The sequence below is a fragment of the Tyto alba genome, unplaced genomic scaffold (assembly GCF_018691265.1).
Source record: "Tyto alba isolate M040663 unplaced genomic scaffold, T.alba_DEE_v4.0 Super-Scaffold_1000006, whole genome shotgun sequence".
In the NCBI taxonomy this organism is placed as follows: domain Eukaryota; kingdom Metazoa; phylum Chordata; class Aves; order Strigiformes; family Tytonidae; genus Tyto; species Tyto alba.
This window is the reverse complement of record NW_024881272.1, coordinates 10180055-10201347: the sequence shown is the minus strand read 5'-3', so window position 1 is coordinate 10201347 and position 21293 is coordinate 10180055. Positions and strand designations below refer to the sequence as shown.

Below are 21293 nucleotides of genomic sequence, written 5' to 3'. Positions count from 1 at the left end.
AGGATCATTTAACTTCAGGTGGTTTTGCCACAGGTGTATCAGCCACGTATTTGTGCGTTTTCAATACAGATGAAGCAAGAGTCAATAAAGCAAAAAACCTGTTCTTTAAATGCCAAAAGCAGCTTTTTGTGGAGTATTCAATGCCTACCACATACACAGAAAAAGAAGTTATTAACTGACTGCATACACAAGTTCCTTATGTTCATCAACCTTTTCTGTCCCAGCAACTATCATCAGGAATAGCGTTTTCAGCTTGATTTCATTTTGGTCAGAGTGGACTGAGCCACAACTGTCTTTTACTGGAAGATGAAAAACGTGAAGCATAAATTACTTAAACTACACTTTTAAATTACTTACAGTTGAAATATAGAACAAAACCAAACCTACTCCAGGTGATCTGTGTACACATATACTATCACCCTGTACAGCATGTGTACCATTTTGTCAAAACCATTTGCTTGGAATCAAATTACAACTAGTATTTATCCTGCAACAGAATAATCAAGTCTTATATATGTATGTGTCAATGAATTTCATTCACTCACTTGAAACATCCTTACTACCTGGTATTCAAGTCCCAAAAAAGCTTAAGCCCTTCACTACTACTAAGTGAACTTAACACTGCAAGCGAGGATCAGAATTTATTTGTGTTACATTCCTGAAATACTCCTTTTCTAGATTACACTTCATAGTGGGCAAAATACAGAAAAGAACAAATACTTGAGGTAAAATGTTAATCATTAAAAGGCTGCAACAAAGGTTTAAGTAGAATGAATGTTCTCCCTAAAAAATAAAAAAGCAGAGTATTGGGAAAGAACAGTATCTGGAGGTTTACTGTCCTTATCCCTGCCAGTGGCTCCTTCATTCATTCATTCTTATCTTTACTTAGTAACCTTTAAGAAACAAAGTGAAGTATTCTCTGGTAGCCAGAGTATCATGAAAGTGTACATTCATTATAGATGCATGATAATGTATTTCCTGCAAATGTAGAAGACTGATACACTTTTCACTTAGGTTTAAAAAAAAGTCAGGGGAAAGAGGAGGAGTTGAGCCATGGAAGTGGTATTAGCAACATTTGTAATCCATTTTGCCATGGAAACTGCTGCACTGTGGAATCCCAGTCTGCTGTGAGCACAGGTTGCTAAGGAAAGAGAAGTAGACAGCTGTTAGAAGGCTATCAGAGCAATTCATAATGGTAGTGATAGGAGGGCGATTAGCTCCCACATCCTCTTTCCTCATTATCATTAAATCATGGCTTACTGTTAACATGTTGTTCTTTCATGAAAAGTGACTACTGTAATTTTCTTACTGAAAAAATCAGAGTTTAAAAGGTGTAAAAAAGATCACTGGTACTGTGCACCTTTAAAATAACATCCTTTACTTCCGTAGCTTGTGTCACATTGTTTACCTACTGAAATATGTCCTTGAAGATTAAGTATATACACCTAGCATGTGGCAGCTGCCAAATGATGGGAAATGTTTCCCACTAAAACTGTCACTGCATTAATGACAGTAAGTACCTTGGGAAATGTGTAGAAAAGAACTGAAGCAGAGCTCAGGCCCCCACAGACCTGCTCACCTACTAATTAATGCCTGGACATGTTTCCTTACTTGCTTTAAAGTTATCAACTATCTAAATTGCATTTCTGTTCATGGCAACGACTCCTGCAGTCTTGAACAGCTCAACACTTAGTCTATATTTAAGCTCAATAAAAGTCCGAAAACAAGTTGCTCTTCATTCAGTGGGCTCTTCCTCCAATTTGGTGGCAGTTTCTAGGACATAGCTCTGGTCCAGGCTCTTTGAAATATGCAGCTGCAACTACTCTTAGTTTAAAAAGCAGAGGGCAGGTAGGTTCATCCTCTTTAATTCCAACTGCTTAATGCTCTTACCACAGAAGGGGTAGAGCCAGGTAGGGCAGAAAAGTTGGTCTTGGGTAGGGGTTGCTTTTATCACTGTGCCAAAGGTGTCATTGCACAGAAATGAATTAAAAATTCTGTAAGTTATAGAGCTCAGTTTCTATACAGATTCTTAATAAAGTTATGTTTTTGCTTCCTCTGACTAGAAAGCATTATAATTATCCATTCTACAAGGAACACTACAATAAACCACATCAAAGCTAAGTGACTAGCTAAAATTAACTGACCTCACTAAACAAGTCGTAGAGAGCCTTTCTTTTATGATGTGCTGACCCTGTCCCACAAAGTGATACACCTAAACTTCTGGCAGTAAGTAAGCAAGCATGAAAAAATCACATTACCTGAGATGCCATCCATTCTGGGTCCATAACTAAATAATCCTCCAGTTCCATAAGTGTACAGAAATATATGGTATTAGGCAAGTATTTGAGGAAAAGAGAGAGACTGTAGATAACATTAGATTATACAAAAATTGTTTCAACAAAGGGTTCACATGAAAGAAGGGAAAATCTAGTCAGGATTCTGCTTGAAATATACGACAGTACATATAAAAGCAAGTAATTGAAGCTCAAATAAAGATCAAGTATGCCTATGAACAGAAAAGGTATATGCAATTTTGCAACACCTGATGGTAATACAGAGAATGTGAGAAATAAAGAAGTAACTCACTTCTGTGATGTCTCTTTATTCTTTAGCAATAGTAGAACAGTTCTCAAACTGAGGACTGACTTCTCAGGAAGGCACAGAAATTGTGCTGGGGTAAAGCGATTCACTGCTGTAGAGAACTGGGGTTGGTTAGGGAGATCCAGTCAGTTGGGTAGAACAGTGACTTCAGTGGAAATGGAACCACTGCTGCACTCAGCCTACAGCAAGCAGTTCAACTCCACAACTCTGGAATGGCCTAAATTTTTCTGTACAACTAATGCACACCTTCTTTTCCCATTTTCAGCCCCTGCAACAGTTTTATTTCTTCTAGTCTAGAACTATTGCATGAATTGTACTCAAACTGTATTGAGAGACAGAAAAGTGAAATAGGTCCTGGCAAATCTGGGGGGGAAGGGAGGAAAAAAAGATCGTGATGTTGCTTTAATATAATCAGGAAGGGAAGTTATTTTTTGTAGAATATTGTATGATTGCAATGACGTTTTGATTTCAGGTCTCAGTATTTCATTGTGAAAATTCAGAGAAGGTGATTTGTTTGGTGCATAAGCATTTGATTAAAGGTGAACACAAACAGGTGAACACTTAACCGAGACATGAATGTTTAGTAGAGATATGAACAAGATATAAAAAAGAAGAATCATTAAAATGTCAATTTTAAGGAAAGGCAGTTAAACTGAGATGGAAGGTTTAACCTAAACACCAAGGAAATATTCCTTACAAAGATGCAGATGAGACTAGTCTTCCAATGAAAATACCAGAAACATAGATGCTTCTGATTTTGCAGGGTAGAGTATCCAGGTAATATGAAAATGACTCTGCATGTGAAGGAGATAGACTAAGTTGTTTGGTTTTGGTTTTGTTTGTTTTTTAATCTTGTAACATTGGTCATTAAAATCCAAGTGAGCTTTTGGCTGAACAATCTCTGTATGTTCCTCCAGTTATATATAAAGAACAGATTATTAGGGAAACAAATGATTTTGAGAAAATCATTTATTATCTTTCATATTCAATTCTAATACTTCCTTTTGTATTTCAGGGTGCAAGTTGAATTCTATATGAATGAAAATACATTTAAAGAGAGACTAAAGCTCTTCTTCATCAAAAACCAAAGATCAAGTAAGCAGTTGGATTAATTTCTGTTAAGCATAATTGTGATACTTTGAGTAGAATCCAATTCTATTGAAGGCAACAGCAAAGTTATTAATTTTCTTCTGAGCTAAATTTTACCACATAGAGGAGTCAGTTTTACATAATTTCCAAAACAAATTCAGAAAGTATTATTTAAACTTAATATACTTACTTTGTAGGATCAAATACTTAGTGACATGATTTTACTTCTGTACTGTGATCTAGTTGACTAATTTGCATGGATCTGACATTGCACTGCTCATTGACAAGTCATGACCTTGTGCCTAGGAAAGCAAAGAGCCTCTAAGATGCTGGAGGAAAAACAACTGCAGAAGTACCTAGCTTTTTGAAGTGTTCAGTTTTATTAAGCATTCCTAAATAAAACTCAAACTTGGTCTATACTGAAAAAAGACAATTCGGAAAGGAAACCAATGGAGACAACATACCTCCTTCTTCTGAATGGGATACCTGAGAAATGTGGCCTCCTCTGAATGCACTTGAGCAGGTCCATGCCCTTCTGATGTTGGGGGCCCCAGAGCTGGACACAGCACTGCAGGTGGGGTCTCATGAGAGCAGAGAAGAGGGGGACAATTCTCTCCCTCGACCTGCTGGCCACACTTCTCTTGATGCAGTCCAGGACACGGTTGGCTTTCTGGGCTGTGAGGGCACATTGCTGGCTTACAGTCGGTTTTCCATCCATTACTACCCCCAAGTCCTTCTCCACCGAGCTGCTCTTGATCCACTGCTCTCCCAGCCTGTATTTGTGCTTGAGATTGCCCTGACCCATGTGCAGGACCTTGCACTTGGCCTTGTTGAACTTCATGAGGTCTGCCCGGTCCCACCTCTCCAGCCTGTCCAGGTCCCTCTGGATGGCATCCCTTCCCTCCAGCGTGTCAGCCACACCACACAGCTTGGTGTTGTTGGCAAACTTGCTGGGGATGCACTCGATCCCACTGTTTGTGTCACCAACAAAGATGATAAACAGTACCAGTCCCAACACCAACCCCTGAGGAATGCCACTCGTCACTTCTCTCTACTTGGACATTGGGCCATCAACTGCACCTCCTTGAGTGCGATCATCCAGCCAACTCCTTATCCACAGAGTACTCCATCTATCATATCCATGTCCCTCCAATGTAGAGACAAGGATGTCATGTGGGACAGTGTCAAATGCTTTGCACAAGTTCAGCTAAATGTCAGTTGCTCTTCACTTATCCACTATTGCTGTAACCCCATGGTAGAAAGCCACCAAATTTGTCAGTCATTATTTACCCTTACTGAAGCCATGTTTGTTGTCATCAGTCACCTCATTGTCTATTTGCCCTAGCACTCTTTCCAGGAGAATCCACTCCATGATCTTACTGGACACAGAGGTGAGACTGACTGGCCTGTAGGTCCCTTGGTCTTCCTTTTTTCCCCCTCTTTAAAAACGGGGGTTATGTTTTGCCTTTTTCAGGCAGCAGGAACTTCACTGGACTGCCACAACTTCTCACATACGATGGCTAGTGGCTTACCCACTTCATTGCCCAGTGCCCTCAGGACCTATGGATGCATTTCATTAGGTCCCATGGGCTTGTGCACCTTCAGGTTCAAACTTGATGGTCTCAAACTTGATCTTCTCCTATAGTGGTCAGTTCTTCCATCTCCCAGTCCCTGCCTTTACCTTCTGCGTCTTGGGCAGTGTGGCTGGAGCACTTGCCTGTGAAGACTGAGGCAAAGAAGTCATTGAGTGCATCAGACTTCTCCATATCCTGGGTAATAAGGTCTCCTGTTTCATTCCAGAGAGGGCCCACATTTTCTCTAGTCTTCCTTTTATCACTGACATACCTGTAAAAACTTTTTTTGTTGCCCTTGACATGCCTGGCCAGATTTAATTCTACCAGGGCTTTGGCCTTCCTAACCTGATCCCTGGCTACCCAGACGGTTTCTCTGTATTCCTCCCAGGCTACCTGTCCTTGCTTCCACCCTGTGCAGGCTTCCTTTTTGTGTTTGAGCTTGTCCAGGACCTCTTTGTTCATCCATGCAGGCCTCCTGGCATTCTTACCCGACTTCTTCTTTGTTGGAATGCGTCGCTCCTGAGCTTGGATCAGGTGATCCTTGAATATCAACCAGCTTTCTTGGGCCCCTCTTCTTTCCAGGGCTTTATCCCACGCTACTCTGCCAAGCAGATCCCTGGAGAGGCTGAGTCTGCTCTCCTGAAGTCCAGGGTAGTGAGGGTGCTGTGCGCCCTTCTCACTGCCTTCAGGGTCATGAACTCCACCATTTCATGGTCCCTGCAGCCAAGGCTGCCCTTAGCTTCACACTCCCCACCTGCCCCTCCTTGCTGGTGGGAATGAGGCCCAACATTGTACCTCTCCTCCTTGGCTCCTCTATCACTTGGAGAAGGAATTTATCATCCAAGCATTCCAGGAACCTCCTGGATTGCTTATTCCCTGCTGTGTTGTCTTTCCAACAGATATCAGGGTGCTTGAATTCCCCCATGAAGACCGGGGCTTGTGAACATGAGGCTGCTCCTATCTGTCTATAGAGGGTCTCATCTGCTTGGTCTTCCTGGCTGGGTGGCCTGTAGCAGACCCCCACTGTAACATCTCATGTCCCTGCCTTCTCTCTAATCCTGCCCGATAAGCTCTTGACTGGGTTGTCATCCATCCCAGGCAGGGCTCCATGCACTCCAGCTAGTCACTGACGTAGAGGGTGACACCCCCACCTCATCTCCCCAGCCTGTCCTTCCTGAAGAGCCTGTACCCTTCCATTCCAGCACTCCAGCCACAGGAGCCATCCCTCCACATCTCCATGATGCCAACAAGATCATAGCCCTGCAGGTGTGTGCACATCTCTAGCTCCTCTTGTTTATTCCCCGTGCTATGTGCGTTTACATAGAAGCATTTAAATTGGGCCCCCAATGAAGCTGACTTACTGGCTGGAATTCCTTTGTGCTGCTCTTCAGGTGCTCTCCTGCTGACCTGTGACCCCTCTCCAGGCTCTGGGCATCTATTGCTGGCACTGGCATCAAGCTGGTAGCAGTGGAATGGATTGAGGTTCCCCTCCCCTGTCAACTTTAGTTTAGAACCCTCTTCACCAGCTTGGGAAGCCTATGACCAAAGATGCACCTCCTCTTCTCTGACAGATTGACCCCATCAGCCCCCAGTAGACCAGGTTTCACAAAGCGAGTCCCATGGTCTAAGTAGCTGAACCCCTGCCTGTGACTCCAATCCTGTAACCAATTGTTGATTTGGCAGATTCAACTGGTCCTTTCAGACCCCTTCCCTTTGACTGGAAGGAGTATTGAAGATACCTACTCTCCAGAGTCCCTTACTGCTGCTCCCAGGGCTCTGTAATCCTTTCTGATACTCCTCAGACTGCTAATGAATATATTACTGATGCCCACGTGAAATCATTGTGTTTTATCAAATCTTGATTAGACCAGTGGAGTTCATAGATGAGAAGAGCAGTAACTGACCTCAATTTTCCTCTGTGTAGCAGGATTGAATTTACCTCTGTTTGCCCTACACCTGTAAAAACCTTAAAATTAGAATAGCTTTGTACATAAAGCTTTTCGAAGAGATAATACATTTTGGGCTTTTTAGTACAATTAAGATGGTTCCATCGCTTTGAGTCTAGGAAAGGACAGAAAGGAGAAAAGAAAGAACTTTAATTTTTCACTCTCCCAATCTAAAAAAATTCAGACAAACAAAATTTGGGAGACTAGATCAAGTTTGTAAAAGTAAGACAGACCATAAAATCTTCTATCTATAAGGACTAGCATTAAAGAAATACTAGTTTTACATCACAGAACGTGATCTTTTTATTGGCCAAACTTCTCTAACTTTCCAAATGTGATAAACAAAATATTCCCCTAATGATAAAATAAAATTAAAAAAAAAAGGCAGTGTACTATGAATAACTGATATTTTGAATTTTGGCTTTGGAATTATTTGCCAATTTCCAGCTGAAGAAGCAGGTTTAACAAATATGCTGGAGGTTCATCCTTGGGGATAGCTTTATTATGATTACATAGATACACAGGGGAAAATTCATCTTAATTCAAGTGCCTAAATAGCATAGAAATCAGAAGATTACCTCTGCTGGTAAATGTATATGGATAGCCTTCAGAGTATCTTCTCTTCTAAACTTTAGTTGGGACTTAGGTTTTTTTCACATTATTATATATTTAACTAGATTTGGTTGGTAAATTTATTTTCTAATGAATATTTTTATTTCAAGTTTCTTATTCTGTATTAGCACACTTCAGAGCTCTCTTATTGCATTTTGGCCAATAAGAAAAGACTGCGTACAAAAACTCAGTATGCATAGAACAAAGAAAGGAGGTGTGCGAAGAACAATTTTATACTCCACTTTATGTTTACAAATGAACTGTGTTGCAAATAATTAATTTTTGTTCATACATTTTTGTATGTAGGTTGTGGAGTCTCCCTCCATAGAGCTATAAAAAAACCCATCTAGACACAGTCCTGGGCAACCAGTTCTAGGTGGCTCTACTTGAGCAGGGCGTTGGACAAATTACTTGCAGAGGTCCCTTCCAACCTCAACCATTCTCTGATTCTTATTAGAGATAAGTAAGTTTAATTAGATTTACACTTTAATTTAATTATTTGCACTACAACTTCTCAAATTGCTTTAGTTCTCTTCTACTTTTCTGCCTATGACTTCACATGTCTAAGTATTTTATATCTTTATAGCCTTTGACTTCTAACATTGTTGATATAGTGCGTAATGGAGTAAGAGACAAAACAGAAAAAGCATCCTAAACTAGAAAAGAGTATTACTCCTGGCTAGAAAGGCAGACTGGGAAGCTGTAAGCAATAAATAGCCTTTTTGTTCCTGATCTAGTCCACAAAACAGGGATGTGATGCACTCTTGTTTGCTTACTAAGAACATCTATAAAATGATGACCTGACTCACTGTAATTCTCTTTTCACTGATAAGATAAGAAGGTTCTGAAATAGCACCTTTTTGCTTGAGATTAGTGAAAAAATATTTTTCCCTACTTGGATCTTAACAAGATTTAAAAAATACATATATGCAGATACACATTTTGATGGCAAAACTGCAGACTGTACATTTAAAAATAGATAAATTTATGATCATCAGCGCAAAAATGAAACCAAAAGTTAGTTAATTATTATGACTTCATGGCCATTCCTCTGCCAAGTGCATACCTTTCTGGCTAAGCACATTAAGAGAACTGCCATAAGTTACTATACTGGGATGTCTCTATTCGGTTATGATTGGGTGTGATGCATGGGTCCAAAGGAGAGGAATGATGTGGAAGTTTATTTGAAATAAGCAAGAGAGTAGGAAGCAACTGTTAATTCATCTTACTGGAGATGGGTTCATGCTATAGACAAGTAGCACAAGAACCTTCCTTTTTGGCTTGCTTGAAAAATCCACATTCTGATGAATTCTCCTACACAGTGATGCCATACAGAGCTGAGGTAAATTTTGTAGAAGCATGCTGTGTTTTTGATTAACAAATGAAAACACAGTAATGAGTTCTTCCTGTAGAGAGCTAGTAGAGACACTGTCATTATGGGCACCTTCTTTTCCTGACAGGTCCTCAGGAGAGGTATCTAGAGAAGATGCTAGGAGACGAGGCATGTTTTTTCAGTTGTTGAATTATGCAGCCAGTTTATGGAAAATAAATGGGAAAAGGAGGGTGCTTACTGTACTTAGAGCAGCATACAGCATGGGCATGCCATTTCCCACTAGAACCCCACAGGTTACCCAATCATTGCTGCTGGTTCTTATGATACAAGAAGTTTAACCAACAACTAGACATTAAACAAGGCCATTTTCAGGAGAAGCAGACAGGAAATGCAGCAAAATTTTACTGTGCTGAATGAAGAAAAAAAAAAAAAAAATCCCCAAACCAAAGTGTTCAGAATTAGTAAATTCAGTGAAACACTTCTGCTTATGCAGATCTTGGTTCTTGTACAAATACAGCCAGAATCCTCTAAAATACAATCTCCAAAAATCTGCTGCTAAGATAGTACCTGCCATTCATGTGTACTCATTCAATTCTCCATTGAAATTTGAGGATTCTATTGCCCAGAGGTTTCAGGGAGTTGAAAAAATACATTGCGCTTTAGATCTTAGCTGGGTTGGTATTCAGTGAGAACACTAAAGACCTCTCTTCACATACTAAAGATGTAATTGCTATAACTGAAAAAATAATTGTCAATAGTATCAGCAAATTTTCAGATAATATAACTGAATCGAACTACACATGTTCACCATATAGTTTTTGCTAATCCTTAAGACTTCACAAGTGAATTTAACACATCAGAGTGCAATATCGCGTGGTTTTGTCAACCAGAGCAGTCAACTCTAGAGTTGATATGAATTTCTACAGGGTACTGTTCTGATCTAAATCACATAAAAACTGGTAGCATAAAATACCAACTGTTTCAATCAGTATTCTGGTTTTGTAAGTATTTCTATAAACTGATAAAACAAGCCTTCATCTATGTCTAATGTCAACCTAGCTTCTACACAGTCTTCTGCAGGGAAATGTCTAATCAAGTTAAACCAATCCATGAAAAGCATTTTACAAAGGTGTCAGACAGCAAAAAAAAAAAAAAAAAAAAAAAAAAAAAAGAGAAAAAGGAAAAGATCACTTATTGGTACAACTTGCTAGTACTTGCCAAGATCACACACTGCATTATCACAGCCTAAAATAAGTCTCAAATGGAAAAAATAAGTGAAGTTTCAATTCAGTGGAGAGGGAATAAAAGATAACCATCACCAGAATATGAATTATTAACAGTATATTTTGATTCAACTCCTAAAGCCAGCTGCTACTGAGATGATTTTGCTAAAAAACAGAAAGATGTTGGAGACTTACGAGAAAGGAATAATGGAAGGTGATCTTAAAATCTTCAACTGCTATCTCCATCACTCTTGCTTTGATTTAGATCAGCACTTTAAATCGGATGATTAATCTCTAAAAATGCTTGTAAGGGAAGTGTCAAAAATTTATAATGAAAATGAAAGTTAGAGTCGGTACTGGTGAAGTATCACGTATCACTCTGTACTTAAAAATACCTCTAAAGAGTAGTAAATACTTGTTCAAACTGGTAAGGAAACATTTGATGTAGTTACATTTATTTCACCAAATGAACAGATTTTGAGCTGTTATCAATTTCTTCTTTTAAAGAAGACAAAGAATGTAACACCATGGTTACATAGGCAGTGAAATTACATTCTTATTAAACGATACATAACTGGATAACAGTGTATGATTGATGTAGCTGAATACAAGTTTCAGGAACCACTGTCAAAACATAGAGATATTCTGTGCAAATGACCCTGCTACTTGAACAATCTGACTGAGAATAGAAAAAGAGAAATTAAGTCAAGCAGACCACTGACAACATGTAAAATAGAGGACAAAAATAGTCAGCTAGCAAACAGAAATATGAAATGTTTTCTTTGTAGCAGAGTAATAAATGAAAACCTGTTTTAAATGTCTTCTCTAGTGACTGTCCCCTTCTTCCCATATTTTAAATCCTAGATCTTCATGATAGCGGAATAAATGCATTTCTTCCAATTCACAGGTGACATCCTCAGCTATGAGGCTACAGAAGATTTTGACCAGAGAGAATACTTATTTGGTAGTCCTACATTAATTAAAGCTTTAGCAGGGGTGACTAAACATGCTCCCTTTGACTGCACATCTTGTTTCTAAAGGCTGAGGCATATACAACTGGGAGAGGTGACCTGAAACAGGATAGACTTGAAGCCTGTTCTTCCATATTTATGTTGTAATATCTGACCCAATCACATACAGAACAAGAACTATTCTATTGCCTTTCTTAATATGTAATGCAGTCCATGATATGCACTCTATATCTTTTCTAACTAGAACCCTTAAATGAAATCATTCCTGATATGAAAACTCCACCTTACATTCTGTGGGAAACAGCCATTCCTATGGAGATATCCAGAGCCTGAAGCACTTTAAGCATAGACTGGAATAGACCTATGGAACTTAAATATTTGAATACTTAAGTAGTTCTAGATCTTTCAGGACTAAGATTTGAGAGTTAAGAATTTAAGGCAGGAGTATGGACACCTTGCATTGATGTAGTTTTTAATCAGAAAAGCACCATCTTTTGGCATTTAAATTAACATATAATTCCAAATGATGACTAGAAATCAGTCCATTATCAATGCAGAAAGAATTGCTTCACACCAAGATTAACATTTACAGATCTAAAACCCAGAAGAAATAAACAGCAGACTTTTGTACTGATCTAGGAAAGTTAGACAACAAGAAATTGGTAAGGAAAAGAAATCCTGGTGGGCTTTATTTTGTTTGTTTGGGGTTAGGTGTTTTTTTGGGGGGTTAATTTGTTGTGGTTTTTTTTTTTTTTTTTTTTTTTTTTTTAACATTATTCTGCTCTTCTTGTTGTAATAACCTAGTTGTTATAGCAACCATTCATACTCCAGCAGACCTCTACAAAAGGGCTAGTACAGACAAACAATTCATGTTTTCCTTCAGCAACAGTTCAAAAAAAGCTGCAAAAAAAATCATAGCATCGTCCAAGAAAAGAACTGGCATAATCTTCCTAGTCAAACGATAGCATAACAACACACTTTACTCTTACCTGCTCACTACAGCCTCTCAACCCATTTACTACTCCAACTCCTTCACTCATGTTGGGGAATAAATAGTCTGTGCCTAATTACTGTTGATAGGACAGCAGGAATCACTAGGTTAATGTTCACAAACCTAATTGACAATAACAGATGTGGTACTTCTCATGGTCAGGACCACAGAATTTTAACCCCTAGTTTACAGATTACAAGATGCTATAAAAATACATCCAGTTCTCATGTGATAACTGCAACTTCACAGTTAAAAGTAGTAAGCAGTGTTGTGTAATAAACCTTAAGATTTCTTTCAGCAATTGCATGGTAGAATATTTAAGAATATGTTTTCTATTTTTCTGTGTTTGCCGTAGGTTGCATTTTAATGGGAGGGGAGCCAGTAGATATAAAAGTTGATTTATCAATTTTATCTGTAATATGTTCATTTTGAACTTAGGACCGAGTAAAGTGAAAAAGTATATAATATTAAAATTCTAATGATGATTCTTTCCTTAAAAGGAAATGTATGCACACAGCTTCAGATATGCATAATGAAGCTGCAGTTCTTAAATCATAGAAGTAATTATATTGAGTTCAGCATACCTGCTAACATATTTGCAACACAACAATAAAAGATACTATCTTTGTTATGACTAGGTGCAAATGAAGTCACATCTGTATAAGATTCAGTCAGTGGTATTCAGCTTTGGACAGAAGGGTTCAGCCATGCAGCATTGGACTGTCAGTTCACAAGACTGAAAAAAATTAATGCTTAAAGTGACCTCCCCCCACTTATTCTTAATCAACCTACAGTTTTAACTTAATTAGTGAACAAAGTGTAAAACCAGGCGTTGGATACAAATATTTACACTGGCAAAATTTTTAGGCTACTGAATTTAATAACAAGACTGAAAATTTAAACTCTAATCCTCTAATGACTGCAAAATCTGATTAAAATACAGTTAAGTTCCACTGTAGTAGATAATGGCTCCAATTAGCTCTGAAATAACAGTGCGCATGTGGATCCCTTTGAAGGAATCCTGTCTTTGTGCAGTAGACCTTTGTTTGTGGGAAATGCTGTAATATTTTGTGATAGTATTTGTGATATATCCTTTCAGATAAAACATTTCAGTATTCACATGGTCTGACAACATGTTGTTGATTCAGTTTAGTTGTGCATTCAGCATGATTTTCAGGTGTCCTGATTCTTGGACTCATAATTACGCAACTTCAACATTCAATAACTATAGTTTAATATTTTATAAGTTGGGATAGTGCTAATATAATCTGTATGAAACCTAGTGCATGAAGACTTTCAGATATTAATATTTAAATACTTGCCATTGTATATCCTCTGACTATGGTTGGAAGTATGTCTTCATGTCACTGTATCTTACATCTCAAATACCATATGTAGTGCTGGTTCTCCTTTTGAGAAAGTAAAAACTTTCTTGTGAAACTTCTTGGACTTGTAAAACTACAAAAGACACAAAATGTCATCAGGAAAGACAAATGACATAGAGTAGCTTTCAAACAAATGACTGAGTAGTTAGTTCTTTACATTAAGACAGACTTGAGTCTTAACCCAGAGATTTCTGGAATGTGGATAGGTGTATTACATGTATATCTGACAGGCTTGTTCTTACATTCTTCTGTATGATACACCAATCCCCCATATCAGGGACAGGTTACTGGCTAGATTGACCTTTTCTCTGGTACAGCATGGCTCTTCTATTTCCTTTCAGTTTTATCTTAAAAGTGGATGAAACTGTAAAGAACCTGAATTTATTTCTGTATTTTCTTTTCTTTTAAAAATAGGTCTGAGAATACGATTATTCAATTTTTCTCTTAAACTACTAAGCTGTTTCTTATACATAATTCGTGTGCTTCTGGATGATCCTACACAAGGACTTGGATGGTAATGTAGATTTTTTTTTTCTGTTATTTCTGCTCTCAAAGCATTGTTTAAGTTATAAGAAATAAATGAATTTAATGAATATGTGTTTGATATTCTGTCAACAGGGATTTGGTTTTATGTCTTACAGATGTTTTAAAAGAATTATAAAGCTAGTCTTACATTGTGAATGGAAATAAGAACTAAAATAACAATATTATTTTTTTTACTTTACTGCTAAAGTAATCCTGGCTCTTTGCTCAGGTACTGTGCAACAGATATAGTTGTTCAAACGTATGTCTTTTGGTTGTATTATCACATAACACTTCTATATATAATATTTATATTTGTAAAAATAAAGCTGCAAATATCTGGTTGCCAGTTTATGCAACAATAATTTTATTATTTTACTTAAATAATTTTACTTAAAACCCCAGATCCCAGAAACAGAGAAACACAGCTTTGATGTAGATGACACTGTTGATAATTTACTAGCCCTCTGCTCTCTCTAAACACTTAGAAGAGGGGGAGACCAAAAGTACATTCTATATTCATGATGATCAGTGGTCAGAATGTGTGATTTTGTACACCTACAATTGTCAGTATGGTATTCTATATGGGTCATTGGGTACTTTGCTTTTTTTTTTTTTTTTCCTCTATGTGTTATACAGTCAACCACCAGTTGTAGAAGAAATTCTATTTACAATTTATTCAGTCCTGTACTTCAGTTGTATTTGTATCCTGGATATATTGAATCTTCTAAATTCTAAATGCAAATAAGCACTACATTTTATTAACTTACTTGCTTTCACGTGATTTGATTCTGTTGGCCTTAAATACTGAACGAAACAAAGCACAGATGAAAATACTAAGCTTGGGATGATAAAACTACCACTCTTCACACAATGTTAGGCAAAAGACAAAGTATGACTTTTAATACTTGAAAATCAGTTAAATCTAATAAGGGTAATACTATAAAAAAGTGAGTGCACAGGAGAAATACTGTATTTTACCAGAACCAAATCCAAAGCAAAGTGAGTTAAAGAATATAAGCTTTACTCAGCAATGTATGAAAGAAGGATGTGTGAAGTACAGAAGATTCATTTGATACTTTTTTTTTTTTTGGTCAAAATTTACTGTAAGAAATTAGAACATCTGAAAAAAGGCCAGAAAAAAAACATCCCTAGAAAAGCAAGAACTGCAAAAAACCTATTTTTGACTTCATATGTATCTTAGAATATCTTATCAAGGAGAGGAAATGTTTAGGGAGGAAACAAGCAGCGAAGATTTTGCAAACCCTTTAAAAGTGATGGAGAAGAGAAAATCCATTCTTAGAAATTTAGGCATAGTACCACAGCAACTCAAGGAGATGAGATTTTACAGCTACTGATAGTTTCTGGCATGAAGAATCTGCTGATACTGTTTTGTTTTGTGTACTCAAGTAAGCGTACATGAGCGTATTATACTGTAAGGTTATGTCTGGGTATGCAGAACAGATTAGAATATCATCACTTCACCACTTACTTTTGTATTCATATGCAAAGACTTTTCTGCATCTTGCAGACTGCTTAATTACCCAGGCCTTTCCTGACATGTTTGTTCCTTCAATCTAAATCCACCAGTCCTAGAGTGTGTTTGTATTTTCTATATGTGCTATTCCCATATATTTTGTTGCAGTACATTTAGGAGATTAGTTAGTTTGTTCTATCTCTGTATAACATTTGTCTGGCTGAGACATTTCAGATGTCATTTCTGCATGCTCACTAAGACCCCAGTTGTAGAAGCTATGCCAAACAAACTAGCCCTGTGCCCAGATGGTACCTCATTAATGTCAATGGTTTTGCCCATAGAGGTCATGAAGGCTTGATACCTAAGATACTGCCATAATGCATTCTTGCCAATGCAGTGTTATGAAGAAAACAGATTTCTAGATACTGTGTCACAGCCTGATGAAAGAAACTACTCAGTGTGCTGAAAGCATGGCCAAGGAAACCATTATCACTGGGTTGTTTTTAAACTGACAATTCTGGGAGGAATGCTTTTCATCATAAACCCCCTCCTGCAGATTTATTTCCTGTTTTTCAGAAATGTCTAAACAAGTTAGTATATTTCATTTACTCCTTCAGGCACAGCAAGTGTACAGGGGAAAGCTTAAGACGTAAAGCATCCTTATTAATGGATACCATTTAGCACCTGTCCCACTCATAGTCGGTAAAAATACAGCTATTACTAATCTGTGGTCTGCAGATCCTTTCCACTTCCTGTGACCTTCCTTGCCAAGGATAAACAGGATATTTTTCATCATTTACACAAATATATATTCCCACATGCCTACATGACCATTTGAAGGGAGGATTTGTGCCAGCAATTCAAGGCAAGATAATATCACACATACATAGCAGCTATTTTTTTATATAGATGCCACCAGTTTCTTACTCGAATTACTGCTGCATGAATCTCCAGCCCTCTTCACATCCTCACAAGGGGATATAAAGTGCAGTTTGATGCAGTCTTTCCTGTTGAGAGTGTGGCAAGTATATATGCTCTTCCTACACCAGACTATCCATGTGATAGGATTTCTTGTATCTCTTGATCTTCAATATTTATTGTGTACTTAGTTCAGCTTTTGAAAGTATCATTTCAGTCATTTTGTTTTTAAATTAGAACATGTTTGAAAATAAATCTTTAAAGATTTAAATTAACCTTAAAATGCTTCATAATCCAATATCTACAGATACGGAACACATACGGAACTACTTTCTAAAAGTAGTTTCACTCCAAAATGTCTATATCCATTGAATACGATTTCAAACTATTGCGTACATTTGATAGAACACTTAATAATGTAATTAATATCTCTTTCTTCCCATATATCTCTATGATTGTGTTCCCATGTACATTTACTAATGAAAATGGAATCTGCATGGATGGGCTGACAACTATCAGCAAGGAATCAAACTGGAGTTGTTCCAATCAAAACTACACACCTGGAATGATTGATTGGTGAGTTCCTAATTTAAAAAAGGAAACCAAAAGTCCACACAATGATGAGAAGGGGTGGAAAGCAGGAAGGCATATCCATTTCTATCTGGAATGGTGACATTTTAACATATAACAGTGATGTTTCCCTAACTCTCAAGCAATTACTTCTGTGTTTCTGAAAATTCAAAACTGCTTTTACTATTTTAATCATTTCTCTGATTGCATAAATGAACTGCTGGATTAGATGCTCTTGTAAGATCTAAATTCCATCAGTGTTTATATCTTGCTGAAAAAAAATGGATGCCCTTATCTAAAACCCAATTATGACTAGCAGTAAGTGACTAACAGTAAACTACTGTGCCACTGAGTGTGCCAGGTTCCAGCAGTACTGTATCAAGTGCCTATTATCATTGAGTTTACTAAATACGAAGATAACATGAAATTTTTCCAAGATATGACAGCCCTTATGAGTTACATACCATTTATATATGTCATTACACAGATAGCAAAAAGTTCACACAAAAGAATTGCCAAGTTTCTTTTTCCTACTGCAAAAAATTATTCCTCTGCATCTCCAGAATCAAAAGCACAAATTGATTTATTCTTTCTGGAATCATGTGGGATGAACTAGCAGCCACTGAAGCCAGTAAAAGATTTTGGTGTCACTGGGCATTAGATTATTCCCATGAGAAATCAATGGTTGGCTCAGGATTAGAAATGCAAACAATGTCAATATTCAGTAGGTAACTATTGCTTTAAAATTTTTATTACTGAGAATTTTTCTAAAAAATGTCTGCTCTAATTTCCATTCATATGTACAAATCTTTTTTCTCTTGATTTTATTACAAACACTAACCAAATTTCCATTACTTTCATATTTATTTTCTTATTATAATGAACAGGTCTCCTATTATTTGGGTGAATCGCAGCTTGCCTTTATGGGGATTACAGGTAATATGTAAATGGCCAATTTAACTATTTCATTTAATAAGTGTGGACAACAGAATCAAAGAATTATAGAATGGTTTGGGTTGGAGGGGACCTTAAAGATCATCTAGTTCCAACACCCCTGACACAGGCAGGGACACCTTCCACTAGAGCAGGTTGCTTAAAGCTCCATCCAACCTGGTCTTGAACACTTCAAGGGAGTGGGCATCCACAACTATATTGGTTTACAGCATTTCAGTGATGTTAAAGGATAGTTGGAAAAGTTGGTATTAACAAAGAATTCTACTTGGTGACTAAGTACATTAACAAAGAAATCTACTTGATGACTAAGTACAACAAAAGCATAAAGTAAAGATAAACTAATCTGAGCTAACTGATTTGAATTTATATGTCTTTACAAAATATTTATAAAATATTAAAGCTTAGAACAAAATATTGTAGAATTAGCCTTTTCTCTTTGAATTATCAAGTTCTGTTGACTCAAGTAGTCACTGTTTGCTCTAATGATGAGTTTAAATTTCATAATTGCTTATGACTAGCCTTTGACATGCTTCATGGGCTTTCTTGTTAAATACAGTAGAAAGCTAAAGTTACTTCATAATACAGAATCCTTCATGTCTAGAGGAGTATGTCACAAAAGATGCACTACATCAGTGCTTTGTGGGTCATGGAGATCTTTTGAAGTTTGTGGTTCAGTCCTCAGTGTCCTGGAGCCTGCTCATTCTAGGAATACTATTTTTACTTGTGGACAGTGCTGTGGGAATTCTCCCTGTGAAATATGTTTTCCTAGTAAGAACTCCTTAATCTTCCAGAATGGTTATATCATTATATTCTTGCACCACGCTTAATGCAATGTCATTACGATGGTTTGTACTCCTATGCAATATACAATTTTACTAAGAGAAAAATCCCTTGATGAAAATACCTTTCAGTTCCTTGTTTAAAGTGTGCACTGTTTGAATAAATTTTGACCTAGACATTCAGATTATAGTATTCAACTGAATTAAAAAATGCTGAGAGATTTATGTGTATGTATGTGTATATACACATGCATTCACAGTAAGGTATATACAATAGTTGAAAACAAAGATTTATTTTTATTTGAGATACAACCTGACTTTATATAAAACAGTGATACTTATTTGGAGAAACTGATATTACATTTTTATTTCATATGTTAATAATTTTTCAATTCTTAGCATATTTTTAAATTCTAGATAATGATATTGTGAGTCAAAATAGTGCACTCAGAATTCTGAGTTTTCAGTAGTAGTGAGCATTGCTTTAAAATTAGAAATCCTGAGGCTTGTTTGAATTTAGGCTCCAGCTGAACTTGTACATATTCTTGATGGAATATTCCCACATATACATTAAAATACAAACACTTGCTATGCAAAGGATTTAAGTAAGTTTAGTGGTGTCCTGCTTTCAGCTGGGATTGAGTTAGTATTCTTCCTAGTAGCTTCTACAGTGCTGTCTTTTGGATTTAATGTGAGAATAATTCTGATAACACACTGATGCTTTAGTTGTTGCTAGGTAGCGGTTATCCTAAGTTAAGGATTTTTCCGTTTCTCATGCTCTGCCAGCGAGCAGGTGCGCAAAAAAGCTGGGTGGGAGCATGTCCAGGACAGCTGACCCAAACTAGCCAAAGGGCTATTCCATACCATAGAATGTCATGGTCAGTATATAAACTGGGGGTAGTTGGCCAGGAGGGGCTGACCACTGCTCGGAAACTGTCTGGGCACCTGTCAGTGGGTACTGAGCAGTTGCATTGTGCATCGCTTGTCTTTTCTTGGGTTTTATTTCTCTCTCTCTTTTTGCTGTACTATTTTTCATTACAATTATTATTATTATATTTTATTTTATTTAGTCATTAAGCTGTTTTTATCTCAACCCATGAGTTTTACTTTTTTGTTCCAATTCTCCCCATCCCACTGGGGCGGAAGGAGTGAGTGAGCGGCTGTGTGGTGCTTAGTTGTCAGCTGGGGTTAAACCACAGCAAGTGATTATTTAATATGTATAAAGTTTTAGTAAAAATTTTTAGTATTTTGATATTTGACTATGTGAATATTTTGAAATTACATAATACATACACTAACTACATATAATCTAGGCGAAAGCGGATAAATTGAGGTTAGCTGTATTTAAATATTAAAATCAATAATGATTCGTCTGTATCATTTTTTGCTGTTTTCAACTTTCTGAATTATACACAGTAAGAGAAGTGTTTGTTTTTCCACACATTCGTAACATCTTTACAAAAAAGTAAAGACCTGACTAGCTTCCATTATTTACAGCTTCCTCCTTTCTCTTTCTCTGTCTTGTGAAAAGGTCTCAGTACCTTTTAGGAACAGTCAACTGAAACGTGAGAAACAATCTGGCAGATTGTGTATGGAGTTCTCTAAAAAACATGGAAAGGTCACCCTGCAGGCTCTCTGGAGTGTTATACTTGGAAAAGAGCAATGAAACTCAAGTCACAGCCTGTGCTTTAGTCAGACAAATGACAATATTTAAGCTTCATGCTAAATGCTGGTAGATGGGATGGTTTCGGAAGATGCATGGAAGAGCTGTTTTTTATTATCTTTTCATTGTAATGCCTAATGTCATATATTCTTTAGAAGCTAGTATTAATACACATATTTTATCACTTCAGGTTTCTGTGGCTTTAATAAGTCTCTTTGAAACTCTGCTGCTGAGTTATCTAAGCTACAAGGTAAGCACTTTTAGTTACTTTTAGGCATAATTCATCACAAAAAGTAACTGAGTTAAATGTTTCGATATAAAATTCATATGCCTACATTTGTGCCCACACTGATGCACAAGCAGGAAGTTGAGAAAAACACACATGTAGAAGACAGCATATTGTCACAGACAGCTCTGTTCATGTTTCCAAATTTATGAGCAAACACTAATATCTAGAGAGGGGAAGTCAGAAATGAAATTTCCATTTTTTTCCACTGGAATGTTGTAATTTGAAAACACATTCTCAACAGTGACCTTAATTTTTGGATACTGATTTTTCAAGTGCAGAGCTTTATATGTCTATCCATAATGCAACAGACACAATTCTCATTGATGTCAGAGGTGTAGCTACTCAGTATCTATAACTCAAGTTTCAGGCCTCTAAAACTGCACATTAGGCCAAGAC

At 37.1% G+C, this 21293-nt stretch overlaps 1 protein-coding gene across 2 annotated transcripts in view; it reads left to right on the top strand.

The window, feature by feature from the left end:
• Positions 1–21293, top strand: part of KCNT2 (potassium sodium-activated channel subfamily T member 2) — a 153244-nt gene that overhangs the window by 33846 nt on the left and 98105 nt on the right. For both annotated transcript variants that reach the window (XM_042785671.1, XM_042785664.1), the window contains exons 2-6: positions 3617–3696; positions 14140–14239; positions 17162–17218; positions 18100–18148; positions 20799–20858. In XM_042785671.1, the coding sequence (XP_042641605.1) occupies positions 3617–3696; positions 14140–14239; positions 17162–17218; positions 18100–18148; positions 20799–20858 (346 nt within the window). The remainder of the gene's footprint in view (positions 1–3616; positions 3697–14139; positions 14240–17161; positions 17219–18099; positions 18149–20798; positions 20859–21293) is intronic.